This window comes from Rhinatrema bivittatum, chromosome 2, assembly GCF_901001135.1.
Source record: "Rhinatrema bivittatum chromosome 2, aRhiBiv1.1, whole genome shotgun sequence".
NCBI lineage: Eukaryota > Metazoa > Chordata > Amphibia > Gymnophiona > Rhinatrematidae > Rhinatrema > Rhinatrema bivittatum.
The window spans coordinates 239,241,730-239,260,049 of NC_042616.1; the positions used below are offsets into that span (position 1 = coordinate 239,241,730).

The 18,320-nt window shown below is 42.6% G+C and overlaps 1 protein-coding gene across 2 annotated transcripts in view; it reads left to right on the forward strand.

Annotated features, from left to right (window-relative positions):
- LOC115084432 (tetratricopeptide repeat protein 30A) overlaps positions 1-18,320 on the forward strand; it is a 156,824-nt gene that overhangs the window by 115,124 nt on the left and 23,380 nt on the right. For both annotated transcript variants that reach the window (XM_029589320.1, XM_029589321.1), the window contains 3 exons: positions 3,317-3,388; positions 4,696-4,799; positions 11,723-11,801. In XM_029589320.1, coding sequence (XP_029445180.1) covers positions 3,317-3,388; positions 4,696-4,799; positions 11,723-11,801 — 255 coding nt within the window. The remainder of the gene's footprint in view (positions 1-3,316; positions 3,389-4,695; positions 4,800-11,722; positions 11,802-18,320) is intronic.

The window sequence follows — 18,320 nt, forward strand, 5'->3', positions numbered from 1 at the left end:
GTCATACTGAAAGGTGAACTTCCATCCTAGTTTCAGCTTTCTTGCAGATGGCAGGAGTTTTCCATTCATTGTTCCTTCTATCCTAACAAGTGCCTCAGTCCCTGCTGATGGAAAAACACCCCCATAACGTGATGCTGCCATCACTATGCTTCACAGTAGGGATGCTGTTTTGCGAATGATGTGCTATGTTAGGTTTGCGTCAAATATAATGCTTTGCATTCAGGTCCAAAAAGTTCTATTTTACTTTCAGCAGACCACAAAACATTTTGCCACATGGCTACAATATCCCCTGAGTGTTTTTTAGTGCACCTTGAATCCCACTCAAGGTATGAATTCTTGGCTTTCTTCTTGCCATTCTACAATTCGGGCCAGATTTATGGAGCACCTGGGATATTGTTACATGCACACTTTAACGAGTCTTGGCAGTGAAAGCCTATAGCTCTTTCAAAGTTGATACTGGCCTGATCAGCCTCCTTCTTGCCCAGCCATCCAGTTTGGAGGGATGGCCTGATCTAGGCAGGGTCTTGGTAGTGCCAAACACCTTCCCACTTCTTAATAATCGTCTTCACTGTGCTCCAAGGGATAGCCAAAAACTTTGCAATTCTTTTATACCCATTCCCAGATGTGTGCCTTTCCACAACTTTGTCCCGGAGCTCTTTTGATATTTTCTTAGTGCTTATAGTTGATTCTTTGCTTTGCTTTGAAATGCACTACCCAACAGAGAGAACCAACAGGAAATGCTGAATTTATCCTGCCATCATGTGTCTTAGTACAATTTAACACAGGTAGGGCTGATTCACTTGATGTGCACTTTTAAAGGCAATTGATTACACCAGAGCTTTAAGTATTTAAGATTGCTACAGAAGTACAAGGGGGTTGGACACTTATCCAACCAAGCTATTTGTTTTTATTTCTACTTCATTTTTAAGGAATTTTGGAATATATGTGTGGAACAAACATTGATTTAATGCATTTTACTTCCAGGCTATAAGACAAAAAAAGGGCAGGAAGGAGCTATAGACCTTTATATAACTACTGAAGGAGACTCGAACACATAGGAATGCCATTGATATGAGACAAATGGAAATTTAACAAATATGATTTCAAGCAGCTGTTGGAAAATTTCAGTATTTCAAGCTATCCAGACCAAATGTATTAGCAATAAAGGATTTCCCAAAATCGTCTCCAAAGGCATTTTCAGTGGTGTACCAAAGTTAGGCTGCATGACTTGTCATGTACTGAAATTAGGAGCATCTCAATCCTGGAGTTTTATAACTCAGAACTATGCTGCTGGCAAACTGCCAGTTTGTTTGACCTAAGAGAGAATAGATCGAGAATGCCCCTGTTAATGGGATTGGGTGGCAAAAGGGAGGTTATGTGAATTCAAGGAAATAAGAACATAAGAACCTGAGAAGAATTATTCCAGGAAGATCTTCACCATTTCTCCAAAGGGAATAATTTTCAGTGGATTCTTACTGATGGAGATTAGAGAGCCTAAAGGATATTTCCTAGCCAAGGCAAAGAAAATTCTCAAGGAAAGCAACTGAAATAAAATGGATTCAGGAAGTGAATTATACGCCCAGTAAATACAAGGAGGTTATTGAAAAGGGACAGACTAAGCTTTTTAAAAAATTTGTAGGCAGATACCAGGAAGAAGGCTATTGCTTTAACAGTGTAATTTTATTTATTTATTTAGATTTATAGTCCGCTTTTTGCACTTATTTCAGCGCTTCAAAGTAATCACTTATCCCCCCCATAAACTATGATTTTAGAAATGGCATCTGTTTAAAAATATCAGTCCTGCAATAAGTGGGAAGCTGGCTTCTGTGTGCATGCAGCTCCTGCTGAATTTCTGCAATGCCATTACAAGCTGAATCCCTATTCTTGTAACTGCACCTTCTGTCACCACAGTTCTAGTTCTATGTATTTATTGCACCCCCGTTCTATGTAAACCAGCAAGATATGTTTTCATGATTGCCGGTATATAAAAACTCTAAATAAATAAATAAATAAATAAATAAATAAATAAATAAATAAATAAACTACTGGAATCCATTACAAACACCATATTAAAAAAAAAAAAAAGTATAAAGTGTGGTATTCTGTAGGGCTTCTGTTCAATCTCCATGTATTTCCTATGGCAAATGTGCCAACTTTGCCTTCGTCCTGCATCCCTGCAAATCACTCACTAACGTTCAAAATTACAAAAGTCTGATGTGTCCCATCCCTGTCCCCCAAGACATGCAACTCCACACACAATTTGGTAAAGTTAGATCTAGCCATTCCAAAATTGTAAGGGAGAGGATCTCAAACACACACACAAACTGTACGCGCATATTCAGTACAATCTCATAATTCTCTCTGTTCTACTGAACCGAGCCTAAAAACACAAAAGTCTGATCTAAATTTGGGACATTTCTCAGGGCAGCAAAACCAATCATGTCACCAGCGCTATGACTCCATGAAAATACCATGGAGAGCAATTCCAGGTAAGGAGTTAGTTTTTACCTGGTGTTTAACTGGCTAAACTGGAGGATTTACTTTGAGGATACAAGCAATATGAGCCCTCCCTTTTAACCTGGACCTTCACCAACTTGATTGTGTTTGAGTTAAACGTGTGGCTTCTTTTTCTTTCATCAGCATTGAGAGACATCTTGTACTAGAAGAGATGCCATTTTGTGCTGATATAGCACGCTTGTTTTGCAGCTCTGTTTAACTTACCACTGCACATACATGCTTTGAAAAGGTTTTTATGTATTCCCTATATTAATAACTTGCATGAGGTAGACATCGGCATGCAGAATACAGTGAAGTATTCTGCTTCTCATGGTAGAGCTGTCCTCTTGCCTTCTTGGGAGAACAGAAGGAAGGAAGGCTTATCAGCCTGGGTACTGAAATAACTAGCAGCATGCCTCTTGATACTTATGCAAAATTGTATTTAATGGTTCCATTAACTGGTGATGCTGGATATGGAATCTGTAAGGACTGCATTCATCAATGCTCTTTGTAGCTTTTATGTGCCTGCTGTCCATTATTATCTGTTTGAAAACAAAGGCTTAAAGGTTATGTGAAGAACCTAAATTGCAACAAGTGATTACACAAAATTGCTTAATAAAAAATAAGATTTATAACATCTTGCTGTAAAATTAGCTATCAGTCATAAATGTTCAGACTTAGAAAAGGGCTTTGCTAATTATTAGCAATTAACATTTTTAGTGCATGATTTCCTGTTCCACTACATTCATGGTTTTCTACCTAGTGAGTATTTTAATTAAAAACAGACTTTTTTTTTTTAAACTTTTCCTTCATATTTTAGATCTTAAACGTCAGTGCCATCATCTTGGCTAACCTCTGTGTTTCTTATATCATGACTAGTCAAAATGAAGAGGTAAGTACCTAACAAACTATAATAGAGAATCAAAGTGGTCTTATTGTAATTCAGTGTCTTACAAATTCATTTTGCTGATTTGTTTTCAGGCAAGTTTTGAGATGTGAAATCTTGCTCATTTTTCTCTTAGAGTGTAGTGGCAGGACTAGAAGGAAGGGGTGTAGGATTAAAATGGGGGGGGGGGGGAGCTCTGGGTGGGCATGAATGAAGCCTTTTGGCTCTTTATCCTGTTGTAAATGCTAGTGAATGGGGTTAGAAAAAGTTTTTAGCTCAAAACGCAAGGGGAGGCTGATTAAAAAATCAAACTATAAATATATTTTTGAATACATAATTTTTCCATATGACTGTAAATGTATACTTGAACTTTGAAAACAATAAAAACAGTTCTGTCAAACCTTTACCCTCCAAAAAGGCCCACATTTTACATGGCTAGTGCTGACTGTTTTCCTGTGTTGCTTTTCGGTACTCACACCGGTGATGAGGTCAGCAGTTGTGCAACTGTTTGCTTCATTATGAGAGCAAATAACCAGATCATGTTGAGTTAGAATCCTAATCCAGGGAAGTTCCAGTTCGTTTATTTCAGCAGGGCTATGATTAGGATTTGGGGACATGCTATAAACATCCTTTCACAGCTCTCCTAGTTAATTTGAACCAATATGATTTCCAATTAAGAATTTTTTTCCTAAGACATAAAGAATAGATAAAATGCATGTTAGACCTCTGCTTCTGGCTCATGTGGCATTGGTTGAGCTCGCTGACAGATAAACAGATTGTTTTCTTGTCACTTATCATGTACAAGGCAATTCTGATACTGCCCTCAGAGGGTTGCAAGTCTGCAGACCTGCAAGCTCTATTTTCAAAGGGAACCCACCCCCACCTTGAAAATTAGACCGATGGCACATAGGAGCCTTTGAGTCAGGTGCAAGTGTACACATGGAAAATATGTGCAGGGCTTTCAAAATGAGAGCCTCCTGTGTACTTTCCCTCTCTTCCAACCCAACCCCTTTTTTGCCACAGGTAAAAAGCACCCACGCTGAGCTGTTTTCAGCAGCCCCTTTTACATGGTTGAACAGCAGTTTACCTACAGTACATAGGTTTGAAATTTGCCCTGATAATGTCTCCAGTTCCAATCCAGTAACAATAGTCGGTATGTTCTGCCTGTGCTGCATTTGATTTGCTGTAAGAGAGAGCCATTTATAGTTACATTAACCAAAGGCTAGGTACTACAACTGAATTTCTTCTAGAACATCCGTAGCAGTAGTGTTCTTGCATAATTCAGTTCATACTACTTTTTTTTCTGCTAAAAGGCAGAGGAGCTGATGAGGAAGATTGAAAAGGAAGAAGAACAACTAGCTTATGATGATCCTGATAAAAAAATTTACCATCTTTGCATTGTAAACCTGGTCATTGGGTAAGTTATTGTCGAAATCAGAAGAGAGAAATGCCTTTTGATTCCTGTATAGCACCACAAGGAAGGGTTAATTTCAAAATCAGTATTAAGATACTCTGATATCTTGTAATTAGAACTGTGTTTTTACCCTCAAACAGGCCAATGCAGAAAGGTGCACTCTGCTTTGCCTGCATTTAAATGCTCATTTTGTGTGCATAAACTTTTGTACTACTTAGTGTCCTCGCATGGAAATTCCATGCAAGTGAAATCATAATAAATATTACTCCCTGATGCAGAAGAGTGCGTTGTCCTAGCCATCATTTTTTAGCACTGGAAGCTTAACTCCAGGGTCAGAGATGGAGTTAAGTATCCAGCGCTACTGCACTGGCACTTAAAACCAGTACAAAGAAGAAAACATGATGAAAAAAAGTAAAAAAAAAAAAACTTTGCGGATAAGTTCTTATCCAGGTAAGTGGCAGTAGCCACCATAACCTGGATAAGTCAGTACTTCCCTGTATGTACCCAAATCAGTTTGCCTACCTTCCAGCAGACGGAGGCAGAGAAATTTTCACAACCACTGGCTTATAACCTGGTGTAGCACCTGCGCCCCCTCAGTACTTCTCTGTCTTCAGCAGGTGGAGGAGGTGCAAAACCTGCAGTTCTGAACCTCTTAAAAAAAAAAAAATTAGGAAAGGATTTTTTCCAGAGGATTTCCCTCCTAGGAAGTTGACAGGTCCTGGTGGGACCATCTCTCCTAGTAGTAGGGATGGACGAGCAGGGGTTGGTGACCCAAATTTGCTCTAATTACCGCGCCGGAGGTTGAAAGCTGGTGGTCCAGTTCCCTCACCTTCCGGAGTTCGGGGAGAAGACCGAACCCTTGCCAGGCTTCAGATAAGGCTGTCTCTTGTTTCTTCTTGTGTATGCCTTCTCCCTGGCGCCAGTAGTACAGGAAGGTCCTTCTTCATGTTTTTGGGCTCCTGGTGTCTTTTTCTCTCTCCCCCCCCCCCCCCCCCCCCATGCAGCTGTCTACCACATGGTCCACACGGCACTCAAACATGCCTAAGGAGCTTCAGGTGCTTCGTTTGCAGCTGCGACATCTCACGTTTATCGCAAGGCGGCCTCTGCTCCAGGTGCCTCTTTGCAAGGGAAGGCACGTCAGGAGGGACTGAAGCAACTACATCACTGCAGTGCCAGTCCGGGGGCTGAAGGCTGCATGATGTGAGGCCGACAATCTATTCCCACTGAGCGCGGGAACGGCAGCCATTTTGGAAACTCTTGCCACTAAGTCCCAGCCTGCAGCAGGGGGAAGCCCTGAAGAGGCCCGGGGGGCCCCTGGAAGTTAGTCAGGGGAGGATTCTGAGTGTTTTTCTCCTTTTCACCTGAGTTTGTGGTCGTAATGCATAAAGCTTTTTTGGTCCGCCAGGCTACGGGGTAACCCTCTCATATGAGTAGGACTGCTGAGCCGTCTTCCTGTAAAGATCCCAAGCTTTCAAGGTCCTTGACGTCCACCAGAATCCGGAGGGTTCGTGGTCCCTCGATGTCTGGAGCTCCTTCAGAGGTGTCCTCGGAGGAGTTGAACCAAGATGGGTCTCCTGGGGAGGCATCTAGGCCGCTGTCTGCAGTAGTTTTATGCTTCGGGCATCCTTGAGATGGGTGCAGCAGCTTCAGTAGAACAGAACTTTGTCGCCCTCTGAGGCTCAGCGCGTGGAGCATCTCAAGGCAGCGGTCGCTTATGGCGCTGATGCCCTCTATGACCTTTTTCATACTTCATCGAGGACGATTGTGTCTGCTGTCTCAGCCAGGAAGCTTCTGTGGTTGAGAAATTGGTTGGCTGATGTTTTCTCTAAGACTCAACTGGAGGCACTGCCTTTCAAGGGCAAGCTCCTTTTTGGTGAAGATCTAGAAACAGCTGATAAAACTCTTGGGTGAAAATAAAGTCCACAAATTGCCAGAAGACAAGCCCAAGGGGGTCTAAAGGGTCTCTTCCACTGCATTCTCATTTTTGTGGCCAACAGCATTTTTGGCAGAGCAGAGCTCCGGCTACAGAGACATTCCTCGGGGAGGTTTCAGTCTTGGAACCAGTCCTTTTGGGCCCATAGAGCAGGCAGGGAGATCTCAAGGGTAGGAGATCGTCTCACGCATTTTTACGAGGAGTGAACCAAGATAATGTCAGACCGGTGGGGCCTAGACGTGATAGGAAGAGGTTATGCTTTAGAGTTGGCCGCTCAGAAGTCTTTTTCTGAGGTCCCCTTGTGGCTCAGCAGGCAAGGAGTTGGTCATGCGGCAAACTCTCGAGCATCTGCTTTTGTTAGGTGCCATAGTTCATGCCCCTCTGCATGAGCAAGGGAAGGGCCATTATTCCATCTATTTTTAGGTACCCAAAATGGAGGGTACCTTTCGTCCAATTCGGGACTTAAAGAAGATGAACTTAGCTCTCAAACTGCCACATTTTTTAATGGAAACTTTGCGGTTCGTCATTGCAGTGGTTCGGACAGGAGAATTCCTGTCATCCTTGGATCTGACAGAGGTCTATCTGCACATCGCCATCCATCCGGACCATCAAAGGTTTCTCAGGTTCATAATCCTGGGGGAGCATTTTCAATTTTGAGCCCTTCCATTTGGGATTACTTGCAGATCCTTAGCTCCATGGCATCTACCTTGGAACTTGTGCCCTGGGTGTTTGCTGATATGAGACCACGTCAGCAGACGTTGCTGTCCCACTAGATCCCAGTATCAGAGCAGTTTCATCTTCCGCTACCGCTTACCAACTCAGCACGGTCCAATCTGTCTTGGAGGCTTTTGTGCAGCCATCTGGGCCATGGAGTGGACTTGGAGGTTCCACAGTGGATGGTTGTAATGATGGATGCCAGTCTCTCCAGCTGGAGAGCAGTGTGCCAGTCCCAGTCAGTCCAAGGTCAGTGGTCGTCACAGGAAGCATTGTGGTCCATCAATCACCTCGAGACACGAATGATGAATTTGACTTTTCAGGAGTTCTTACCTCTAGTGCGCGGTCGTTCAGTCAGAATCCTGTCTGACAATCAACTACGGTAGCCTATATCAACCGCCAAGGAGGGATCAAGAGTCTAGCAGTGGCTCAGGAAGTGGAAATGCTGATATCTGGGCGGAACAGCACCTAGCTTGGATAGTGGCTTCTCACATAGCGGGCTCCAACAATGCGCAAGCCGATTTTCTCAGCCATCAGCAGTTAGATCCCGTAGAATGGGAGCTATCAGACGAAGTGATGTGTCTCATTACCCACAAATGGAGGGTTTCTCATATGGATCTAATGGCAATGCAGCGGAATGCCAAAGCTCCTCGCTTCTACAGTCGCAGGAGAGAGCGAGGAGTGGAAGGTGTCGATGCCCTGGTTCTTCCTTGGCCAAGCAACGTTCTCATTTATATGTTCCTGCCATGGCCTCTGGTGGGCAAGATACTCAGAATGATAGAGGTCCACCTAGGAAGAGTGATTCTGGTGGCTCCAGAGTGGCCTCGACGACCTTGGTTTGCAGACCTGGTCAATCTAGCAGTGAACGGTTCATTGAAGCTGGGACATATTCCAAACCTGCTTCATCAAGGTACTGTATTTTCAATCAGGCAGATCACTTTTGTCTAGCAGCTTGGTTTTTGAGCAGCAGCTTTTGAGAAAAAAGGGTTATCCGAAGGATATTATCACCACTTTGTTGCAAGCTTGTAAGTCCTCCAGCTCTCTGGCTTATGATAGGGTGTAGAGGGATTTCAAGTCCTGGTGCGCTCATAAAGAAATTGATCCTCAGCGAGCCTCATCCCAGATTCTGGCTTTCTTGCTGAATGGCTGGTTAAGGGCTTATCTTTGAGAGTGCAGGTCTCCGCCTGCCCGGTTTCAGGGGCAAAGTCCATGGGAGACGAATGGCGGCACACCCAGATGTGGTGTGTTTTCTTAGGGGAGCAAAGCCACTCAGGCTGTTTGTCCATCTTGGAGTCTTAATTTGGTCCTTAGGGGATTGAGTATGGCGCCTTTCAAACTCCTTAGAAGAGCTACCATTAAGGATCTCACTCTGAAGGTTATTTTCTTGGTGGCTATTTGTTCAGCCAGAAGGGTGTCGGAGATTTAGGCCTTATCCTGCAGGGAGCCTTTTTTGCAGATCTTGGACTTGGGGTTTTCATTGAGGACGGTTCCATCTTTTCTCCTTAAGATGGTGTCGGGCGTTCCACTTGAGTCAGTTGGTGGAGCCTCCGGCTTTTCAGAATTCAGAGCTGGGTCCAGCTCAAGCTTCTGAGCTAAGGCATTTGTATGTCAGGCAGGCCTTGTTACGGTACTTGGAGGTGATCAACAGCTTTAGGTTGTCGGATCACCTCTTTATGCTGTGGAGTGGTGCAAAGAAGAGTCAGAAATCTTCGAAGGCTACGATTGCTCATTGATTGAAGGATGCTATTGGTTCTGCTTACATTTGTTGTGATCGTCTGGTCCCAGAGGGATTGAGGGCTCATTCGACGCGATTCCAGGCAGCCTCCTGGGTGGCGTGTCAGCTAATATCTCCACAGATTTGCTGTGCAGCAACTTGGAAGTCTTTGCATACCTTTACCAAACACTATAGATTGGATGTCCAAGCTCCGGAATTTGTTGGTTTCGGAGAGGACGTCCTTCGAGCAGGACCCTCACAGTCCCACCCATGTTAGGGAAGCTTTGGTACATCCCAGGAGTCTGGACATTTGTACATGGAAAGGAAAATTTGTTCTTACCTACTAATTTTTGTTCCTGTAATACCACAGATCAGTCCAGAAGACCCATCCAGGTATAGAAAGTCCGCTCCTTACTGTCTGTCTAATCTGTTTATTATCTGAAGAATGGCACAGGCTTTTTTGTGTAATGTTAAACTTTGTATCATGGTTGACAATTTGTATTTCTTCTTTCCTCTGCTTGTTCGAGGGATACTGTATTCTTCATTTGATTTGGAACTGTTCTTTACTTGGTATCAGCTTGGGTACTTAGTAATACTGAAGGGGTGCAGGTGCTACACCAGGTTATAAGCCAGTGGTTGTGAAAATGTCTCTGTCTCCATCTGCTGGAAGGGAGGCAAAACCCAGGAGTCTGGACTGATCTGTGGTACTACAAGAACGAAAATTAGCAGGTAAGAACCAATTCTTTCTTTATTCAAGTAAGTGATGGTTGCCACTGCCACTTTGCTGGATAAATATTGACCTATCTGGCGAGGTTCGACAGTGCTATTTAGCCAGATATGTCAGTACTTATCTGGCTATCTGGTACAGTTTGCCACTACTTAGCCAGATAAGTACTGACTTATCTGGTTAAGTGGCAGCGGTGAATCTCACGACATAGCCGAAGAAGTCCATATTTATCAAGCTGAGTAGCGGCGACTGCCACTGTATGATCTTCCTGCCAGGGACACCCCCCTCCCTTCCTAAGTTAATTTGCATTTAGCCTGTGCCAAATGCACAGTTTACATGCAGCTCACTTAATTTTTAAACTCCTGATGCATTAGCATACCATTAGCTTACTGTATCGGGAGTTATAAAAAAATATTAGCCCATGTGCTAGGAGACTTTGTGCTGAATTGCAGCACACAGGTTTCTGCATCAGCCTGAAAGTGTGGTGGTGATGGAAGGGTCTAGAAAGCATGGTGAAAAGTAGTACGTGGTGTAGCTGTTTATTTGTGCACATGAAAAATGTGAAGACAAAGTGATTAAAATTGCTGAGGCTGAGTTTGTGTGTCTGTCAGGACCTGTTGTTTGCTGTCACTGCTGCTGCTGTTTGCTGACCTCCAGAAGCTGGGACCCTAGATGATTGCCTAGTCTGCCTAAGGCTTAAGCCAGTCTCACCCCTCTCCCTTTCCTCCCAGGCTCAGATGCCAGCTCCTCCCATTTTTACCCCTGCCTCCTGAGGTCTGATGGTTCTGCTATCATTTCCCCCTACCCTCGCTCACTCCCAAAGATGCTTCTGCTCCCTGGTTTCGAATTGGACTGAAGATGATTCTGCCATCTCGCCCCACTTTTGGGCTGATAGTTGAGAAAATGCACCTGCCCCAGACGAAAGCCTGGAGATTGGAGCACTCTTTAGAGGAGCTGTTTTGTGAAAGCAGAAATTTTCCCAACAAACCTATATAAATAGCATGGTAGAAATTACTGGTAATGTCAACTAGGCAGGAAGAGTTAATTTGGGATATGTTGTTGCATCATGTTCCTTCAAGAACAGATGACATTTATTTATTTAAAAGATTTTGTATACCGTCGTTCGTATATACATCACAACAGTTTACAGAGAGTAACAAAAACAAGGGGTATACATAAATGTGTAGATGTGAATCATGATTTATTAATATTGCCAAAATGTATAACAGTTAATGAAAAATACAAAAAAAAAATCTTATTTCTGTGTTTTTAAGTAAATATAGTAAGGTTGATATTCAAAGAGTTTATCCAGGTAACTTTTTTACTTACCTGGATAAAACCAAGATTTGAAGATTTCTCTACAAAATTTAGAAGGATAAAAGGAGGCAGTGACTGAGGCATTCCGGGAATGTATTTAAATTTAAATAACATGCATAAACTTGAAAATACAATCTACCTGCATTGTTTTCCAATCCCACCCAAAACCCGGCCCTGGGAACGCCTCTCCTAAATGAGGGAGCGCAGTTTTCAGACAGCTGAATTACATATGCGATTGTCCTCATAATAAGCAACATTTGTATCAGCCAATCTGTTCTAAGTTTTAGGTGGCTGGACCTGACAGTCAGAGGCTGCTTGAATGTCACAGCAGAAGTGCTAGTTTAGAGCCACAATGCATACATTTTTATATCTCTCTTCATTTGTAAGACCTTTCTGTTACCAGAATAATTGGGTTGTATTGTGTAGCTCCTACCCTGGCTTTCAGCCTGGGACATCTCACTGAAGCCATGCAACCCAAAGCTAACCTGCTTACTCTCTCATTTTTCTCTGAATTCTTTTAGAACACTTTACTGTGCTAAAGGGAATTATGACTTTGGCATTTCCCGGGTGATTAAAAGTTTAGAACCCTATAATAAGAAGGTAAGTTTGGATCCTAACTCTCCAATAAATCAGTACAAATATTTTAGAAGGGAAACTCTTAGACTGTGACTGATACAGGAGTAATTCCAAGTTTTGTAATAATCTGTAATTTAGGGATAGATAGCAAGATACTCTGATTAATATTGTGCGGTTCAGTCTTTTCCTTAACACACAGTCTTTCCTGTCTGGTGTCTACTTGGATTTTTTGATGCATGCTATAATACTCTTCATGGGGGCAATTTTCAGACTCCCTGTGGAGGTTTCAGTGTACTTTCGCTCCCCTGTTTCCCAACAGATAAAACCATGCATGTTGTGAAACACTGAGTGAAGGGTGGGTGGGGCAGTTTTCAAAAGTACTTTTTTAGGTGGGTAAACATTTATTCGAATATAAATCTTTGAAAATAGCCCTCCCATGTATTAGTTCTATTTTGGGGTAGGAGAAATGTGTACCTATTGAGTGTTTCACAGTCAGTGTAAATTCTGTGCCCATGAATCCTATCCTTATTTTACTTGTACATACCTGCTCTGTTACAGCAGGATTCAGTAATGTAAAGTATAGAACTTTATGCTATCCAAGTATCAAAGAGAAACTGCCCAACTGGTTTTCTATTTTGGAAAATTAGCTACAAAGTACATATGGTAAAAGTGCCTGCATACTTTCCACTATGCAGGGTAGTCACAGTTGCCCCCTTTAGGATTGTTTCTTAAATATGAGCACATACACTCAAGAAACCTAAAATGTGTGCAGTATATGTGAGAAACTGGTGGTAGCTCCATGTCATGCTGTGCCACTTTTTGTGAGTGGATGCAGATTGCCTATGGCAATTAGAGGGGCAATTTTGAAGCCCGTGCTGTTGGCATTGTACACATGCACTTTTAGCTCACGTACATTGCAGCTGATTTTCCAAGAGGAAGCTACCTGCCTTGTTTCCTTCTGAAAATTAGCAACCACAAAAGTAAGCGTGCTAAAATTGCTCACATACTGTATAGGCAGCAGAGCTGGAACAAAATAGTATGTGTACATTTGAGAATTGAATGTACATGTGCTGTTTTATTCCTCTGATCTCAGCTTGCCCACAGGGACACTAGAGCAGTTCACGGGTCAGGCAGAGGAAGGCAATTTTCAGCCAAACCATTTTACGTAAGTACAGTAAATGACTTTGAAAACTGTCATTTGTGAACCCTAAATTGTAAGTTTAAAAAAAACTATCATATTTGACAGATTTTGAAGTGATTCTTTCATGAATACCTGTAGCCATACTAACATAGAATATGATCATCTGAGATCTCAGAAACGAAGCAGGTTGGGTTTAGCTAGTATTTGCATGGGATGTCACAGAAGTGCAGTTTATGGTTCAGTGCAGGACTTATTTTTCCTCAGAACCAATATTAAATCATTATTCTGCTGTCATATTAAATGGGCATGATGCTACTGAAGGTGACATCTTTTGGATGAGGCAATGAGCATGGGTACCATTTATCTTGTGAGCAGAAGAGTCTATGCCATTTTTTGTAAGGCTAGGTGTATTAATCTTACAATTGTAATACCATGATCAGAATCCTAAATATAGAATCCGATCTAGAGTATTAAAATTTCCCCCATAAAAGTACAGTTTGATATTCAGGTTTATAAAAACCAATCTGTTTTCTCACCCAAAAAAGTGGGCCAGAGCAAGAGACTGAAAGTGAAATTTTTGTGTTTCACTGGATCTGTTTTGTAATTGTGTCATATATCCACATCCACAAAGCTGACAGGCTGTAAGAAGTAAAATATTTTCACATATATTAGGTACTGCTCTGATCCTATCTCTGCATCCCTTCCCTCTTTCCAGGCATTATGATGGACCCAGCAAAACCACAAAACATCCAGGAGTCATCATATTCTTTCCAAAAGACATTAAATATTATAACTCAGTTTTATTGCAATGTTTTAAATTTTTGTGTGAGGGACTGTGTTACCATATGTACACTTCTACAGTGTTGCCCCATGTGCATCTTGAGGGTTTCTTTGGAAATGTGCGAGTAGTGGTGGATTTACTATGATTCATTCATTTTGGAGTGATTGTAAGGCAGTAGCTGGATGTGTTATTGTAGTTTGTATTAAATACAATAATCTGCCCATTTAGGGCAGATTGGATTTTCAAAGCCACTTACGTGCATAAAACTATGTTTCCTCTTCAGCCAGCCAAACCAGTCCAGACACATGGATTATGCCACCTAATCAGCAGATGAAGACAGAGATTAACAGATTTGCTAATGTCACCCCATATAGACTCCGGTGTTAACCTCAGCCTGCCAGTATTCTCTGTCAGATGGTATTCTGTGGTGTGAGCTGAGGACTGGTTAGGTCAAATGAAGAAGACTGACAAAGCAATTTATAGGGGCAGGTTCTGAGGTAAAGTCCTATATTCCCACCCTCAGTTGAGCACAGTCCTAGACTAGGGGGTTTCCAGATTCTGGATATGGACTTCAGAATTAGTCTAGTGTGAGTCTCTTTCCTTCCTCCCTCTCCTGCTGTCCTTTTCTGCAGGTTCTTTTCCCTCCTCTTTCTTAAGCTGTCTTCCTGGGAAAAACTAATGTAGGGTTTTTTTGCCTTCCTCTCCTTTGCTCCTTGCCTGAGCCTATTTTGTTTGGTGCATAAAATTCAAAGAAAAAAATGAAAAAGAGGAAAGAAGTGAACAGGAAGCAAATTTTGGTTGGCCATAGTTTTATTTTTTGGAGTTGAGGTGAATGAGACTCTTGTCATTCGGCACCATTTCAGTATTTGGGCTCAGGTCAGGAAGGGAGAGCAATGTCACCTCTCCTAGAGCATGGGAAGAAGCCTCCTCTCCTCCAATGCTGACAAATAGGGGGAGAGGAAGTTCTCTCTGACACATGCGCAGATAGGACAAGGAGAGTGAGCTGCTCAGTGAAATAGTGGCTTGGGGGGGGGGAGTCACATCAGTGGGGTCAGTGGCGCAGCCTGTTCCCACCAGCATGCTTGCTGCCACGGTGGGAATGGCAGTCGTTTTGGAATCGCAGCATGCAGATTGTGACCCGGGGTGGCCTCCTCCTTTGTTTCCTGCAGTGCAGAAAACTCTTCCTGAGCCACGTTTGCTGCAGCATTAGAGGAACAGCTACCTCATTTCTGCTTGGACTTCTGTTTCTACATCAGGCCTTTGTGTTTGTGGCAGGAGGCTCCAAATCCATATCCAGTGGTTCCTTTCCTCTAGGTAATTGTATCAGGGACTGCAGGATACAAGAGGATGATAAAAGAGAATATGGAGGATTAGAATTCATCCAGATCAAATGGCTCTCTAATTGACCTTAGGGATCAGTGAGGAGAAACTGGAAGAAGGGAATATTCCACTAAGGATGAAGACCGGTCAGCTATGATTATGTAAGGAGGAGTTTATTTTCCTTGGTTTCTCTGCCCCTGTGAATCCTAAAAATATCTGTAAAAAAGTTGGAGCAGAGTCTTGTTCTTTTGAGGATCCCAACATCTCAAGATCATTTCCTTTGCATAAGTCAGCCAAGGTTTTGCTTGACTTACAATTGGACACTTCTGGAACAAATTTTAAAGGGAGAAGGTCCTTGCTGAAGTTGTACCATCTCAAGATAAGGGAGAGTTTTGCTAAGTTGAATGCATTTTTTTGAAGGGAGGCATAGGTTTCAGAATCGTGCAAGACAGGAAGTTACAGGAGGTGCATAGGTAGGCCTTGAGGCTATCTCAGTTTATTTCAAGATACTTTCTAGAAGGCATTGGCTGAGTTCCAGATGAGGCAGTTCAAATGGAGCCTGGAGCAACCTTTTTGGCAGATATATCATTTGGTTTGGTTTGCACGTTTGACAAGAAACATGGCTTCTCTGGTTGCAGCTAGGTGTTTATCGTGGCCTCAGAACTGGTCTGCAGATTTAATTTAAGTATTTTGGCTAATCGTCCCTTCAAGGGGAAACTTTTTTAGTGAATTTCGCAAGAAGATGGCTAAGATTTAGGGAGAGTCTAAGGTTCCCAGATTTTCTGAATACAAGCCTAAGGGGTCTTCACATCAACTCTAGTCCAGAAATGTGTTCAGAGACTCGAATAAATGTAATCCAGGAAAGTCTTCAGTGGGCCAGAGATCTAGATCTTTCACTGGTTTTCAGTCTTTTCATAGTTCCATAAGATGCAGGTAGAGTGAGAGCTCAGGGAGCACAAGAGCCTCATACAGTTCCCAATGCAAGTGTTAGGACCCAGTCTCCCATAATTTTACCAGACATGGATTCAAATCACTTTAGACCAGTAAGTCTTGGATTTAGTTAAGGATGGTTATGCCTGGGAGTTTTTCCATCCCATTTCAGATTGCATTTATGGTTTTCTCATGCCGTTCTGCTCAGAAGGAGATAGGTTTAAAAAAAATAATTACACTCAATCATCTGATAGACATGACGGCAGTAAATCAGGTTCCAATTCCTCAGTGCAATTGATATAATCTATGGTTCTCAAAAATGAAGAATCTTTCAACCTATTTTAGACCTAAATTAAGTCAGCAAGGCCATAATAGGTCTTCAAGACAGAGACTTTAAAATTGGTCATGATGACGGTGCAGCAAGGAGAACTCCTGATGTCTCTAGTTCTGAGGTAAACATATCTACATATCCTCATCCAGGAAAGTCATCAGACGTATCTTCATTTGTATTACTGGGGGAATGTTTTCAGTTTCAGACCATTCCCTCTGGGTTGTCCAATGCCCCAAGGACCTTTTTTAAGGTCAGAGTAGTAGTAGCAGTGACCCTGTGCCAAGAAAGGATTCTGGTTCATCTTTATCTGAATGATTTGTTGTTTTATACAAAATCACCCCAGGTAAGCAAAGCTGTGTCCACCAAGGTAGTGAACTATGCAAAGAGCAGATTGCTTCCTACACAGTTCCTGGAGCATCTGGGGTTTGTTTTGACACAAAGGAGACGGTGTCCTCTGTTGCTACAGGGAATCCAGATGCAGCAAGGCATGTGCATTCATTACTGAAAATGGAGAGGCCCTTGATGTGGAATTATCTGCAAATCATGGGTCCTATGAGAGCAGACTTGGATCTGGTTCCTTGGGTTAGGGCATATATGTGGCCCCTACAGAAGGCCTTGCTGTCTCAATGGGATCCTTGATCACAGGATTATGAGAGAAGGCTTTCTATACCAGAACAGTGGCTTGCTTTTGAAGTGGACTCCTCAGTGCCAGGTGTATTTCATGAAATTCAGTTTGATGATGTAATGCAAGAGAGTTTTGCTTTGATAGCTAGAGTGCAAGTACCTGACAATGGGAGTGGATCTCAGATCTTGAATCTCCTTTTGGATGGTGTCTTCTCTGGGCTGGTGTGCTTACTATAGATGTTGAGTGACTCAAGGAACTTGGAATCTGATGGCAGCAAAGTGGTCCATCAGTTATTTGGAAACCAGAGTGATAGGGAAAGCACACCATTCCGTTTGCGCCTGTTCTTCAGAGTCAGGTTGTCAGGATCTTGCTATCCGACACAGCCATAACATATATCATTCCCGGAGATGGGATCAGGGGTTAGCATGTGGCAGAGCTGGTAGGTCTGTGTTTTAGTCTGGGCAGAAAAGCATGTAAAGGACTCCCCACCACACTTTCAGCAGAAAGAGAGAATGTACAAACAGAATTCCTCAGTTGTGACAGACTAGATCTTGGAGGATACAGTTTGTCCCAAGAACTGTTCTCCCAGATTGTGTCCAAATGGGAAGAACCAGTGATGGACTTGTTGGTGGTCAGTGGCAACACATAGGAGGTTCATTCTGTTTAGAAATCCCGATTCATGTCTAGCTGGTTCAGATTTTCTTTAGGTTTCCTTAGTACCTCTGGTGGGTAGAGTCTTGCAGAATTTTCTTGGACATTGGGGGCTACTAATATTGTTAATTCCCAATTGGCCAAGGTGCTCGTAATATAAGAACATAAGAATATGCCATACTGGGTCAGATCAAGGGTCCATCAAGCCCAGTATCCTGTTTCCAACAGTGGCCAATCCAGGCAATAAGAACCTGGCAAGAACCCAAAAACTAAGTCTATTCCATGTTACTGTTGCTAGTAATAGCAGTGGCTATTTTCTAAGTCAACTTAATTAATAGCAGTTAAGTTCTCCTCCAAGAACTTATCCAATCCTTTTTTAAACACAGCTACACTAACTGCACTAACCTCATCCCCTGGCAACAAATTCCAGAGTTTAATTGTGCGTTGAGTGAAAAAGAACTTTCTCCGATTAGTTTTAAATGTGCCACATGCTAACTTCATGGAGTGCCCCCTAGTCTTTCTATTATCCGAAAGAGTAAATAACCGATTCACATTTACCCGTTCTAGACCTCTCATGATTTTAAACACCTCTATTAGATCCCCCTCAGCCGTCTCTTCTCCAAGCTGAAAAGTCCTAACCTCTTTAGTCTTTCCTCATAGGGGAGCTGTTCCATTCCGTTTATCATTTTGGTCGCCCTTCTCTGTACCTTCTCCATCGCAACTATATCTTTTTTGAGATGCTGCGACCAGAATTGTACACAGTA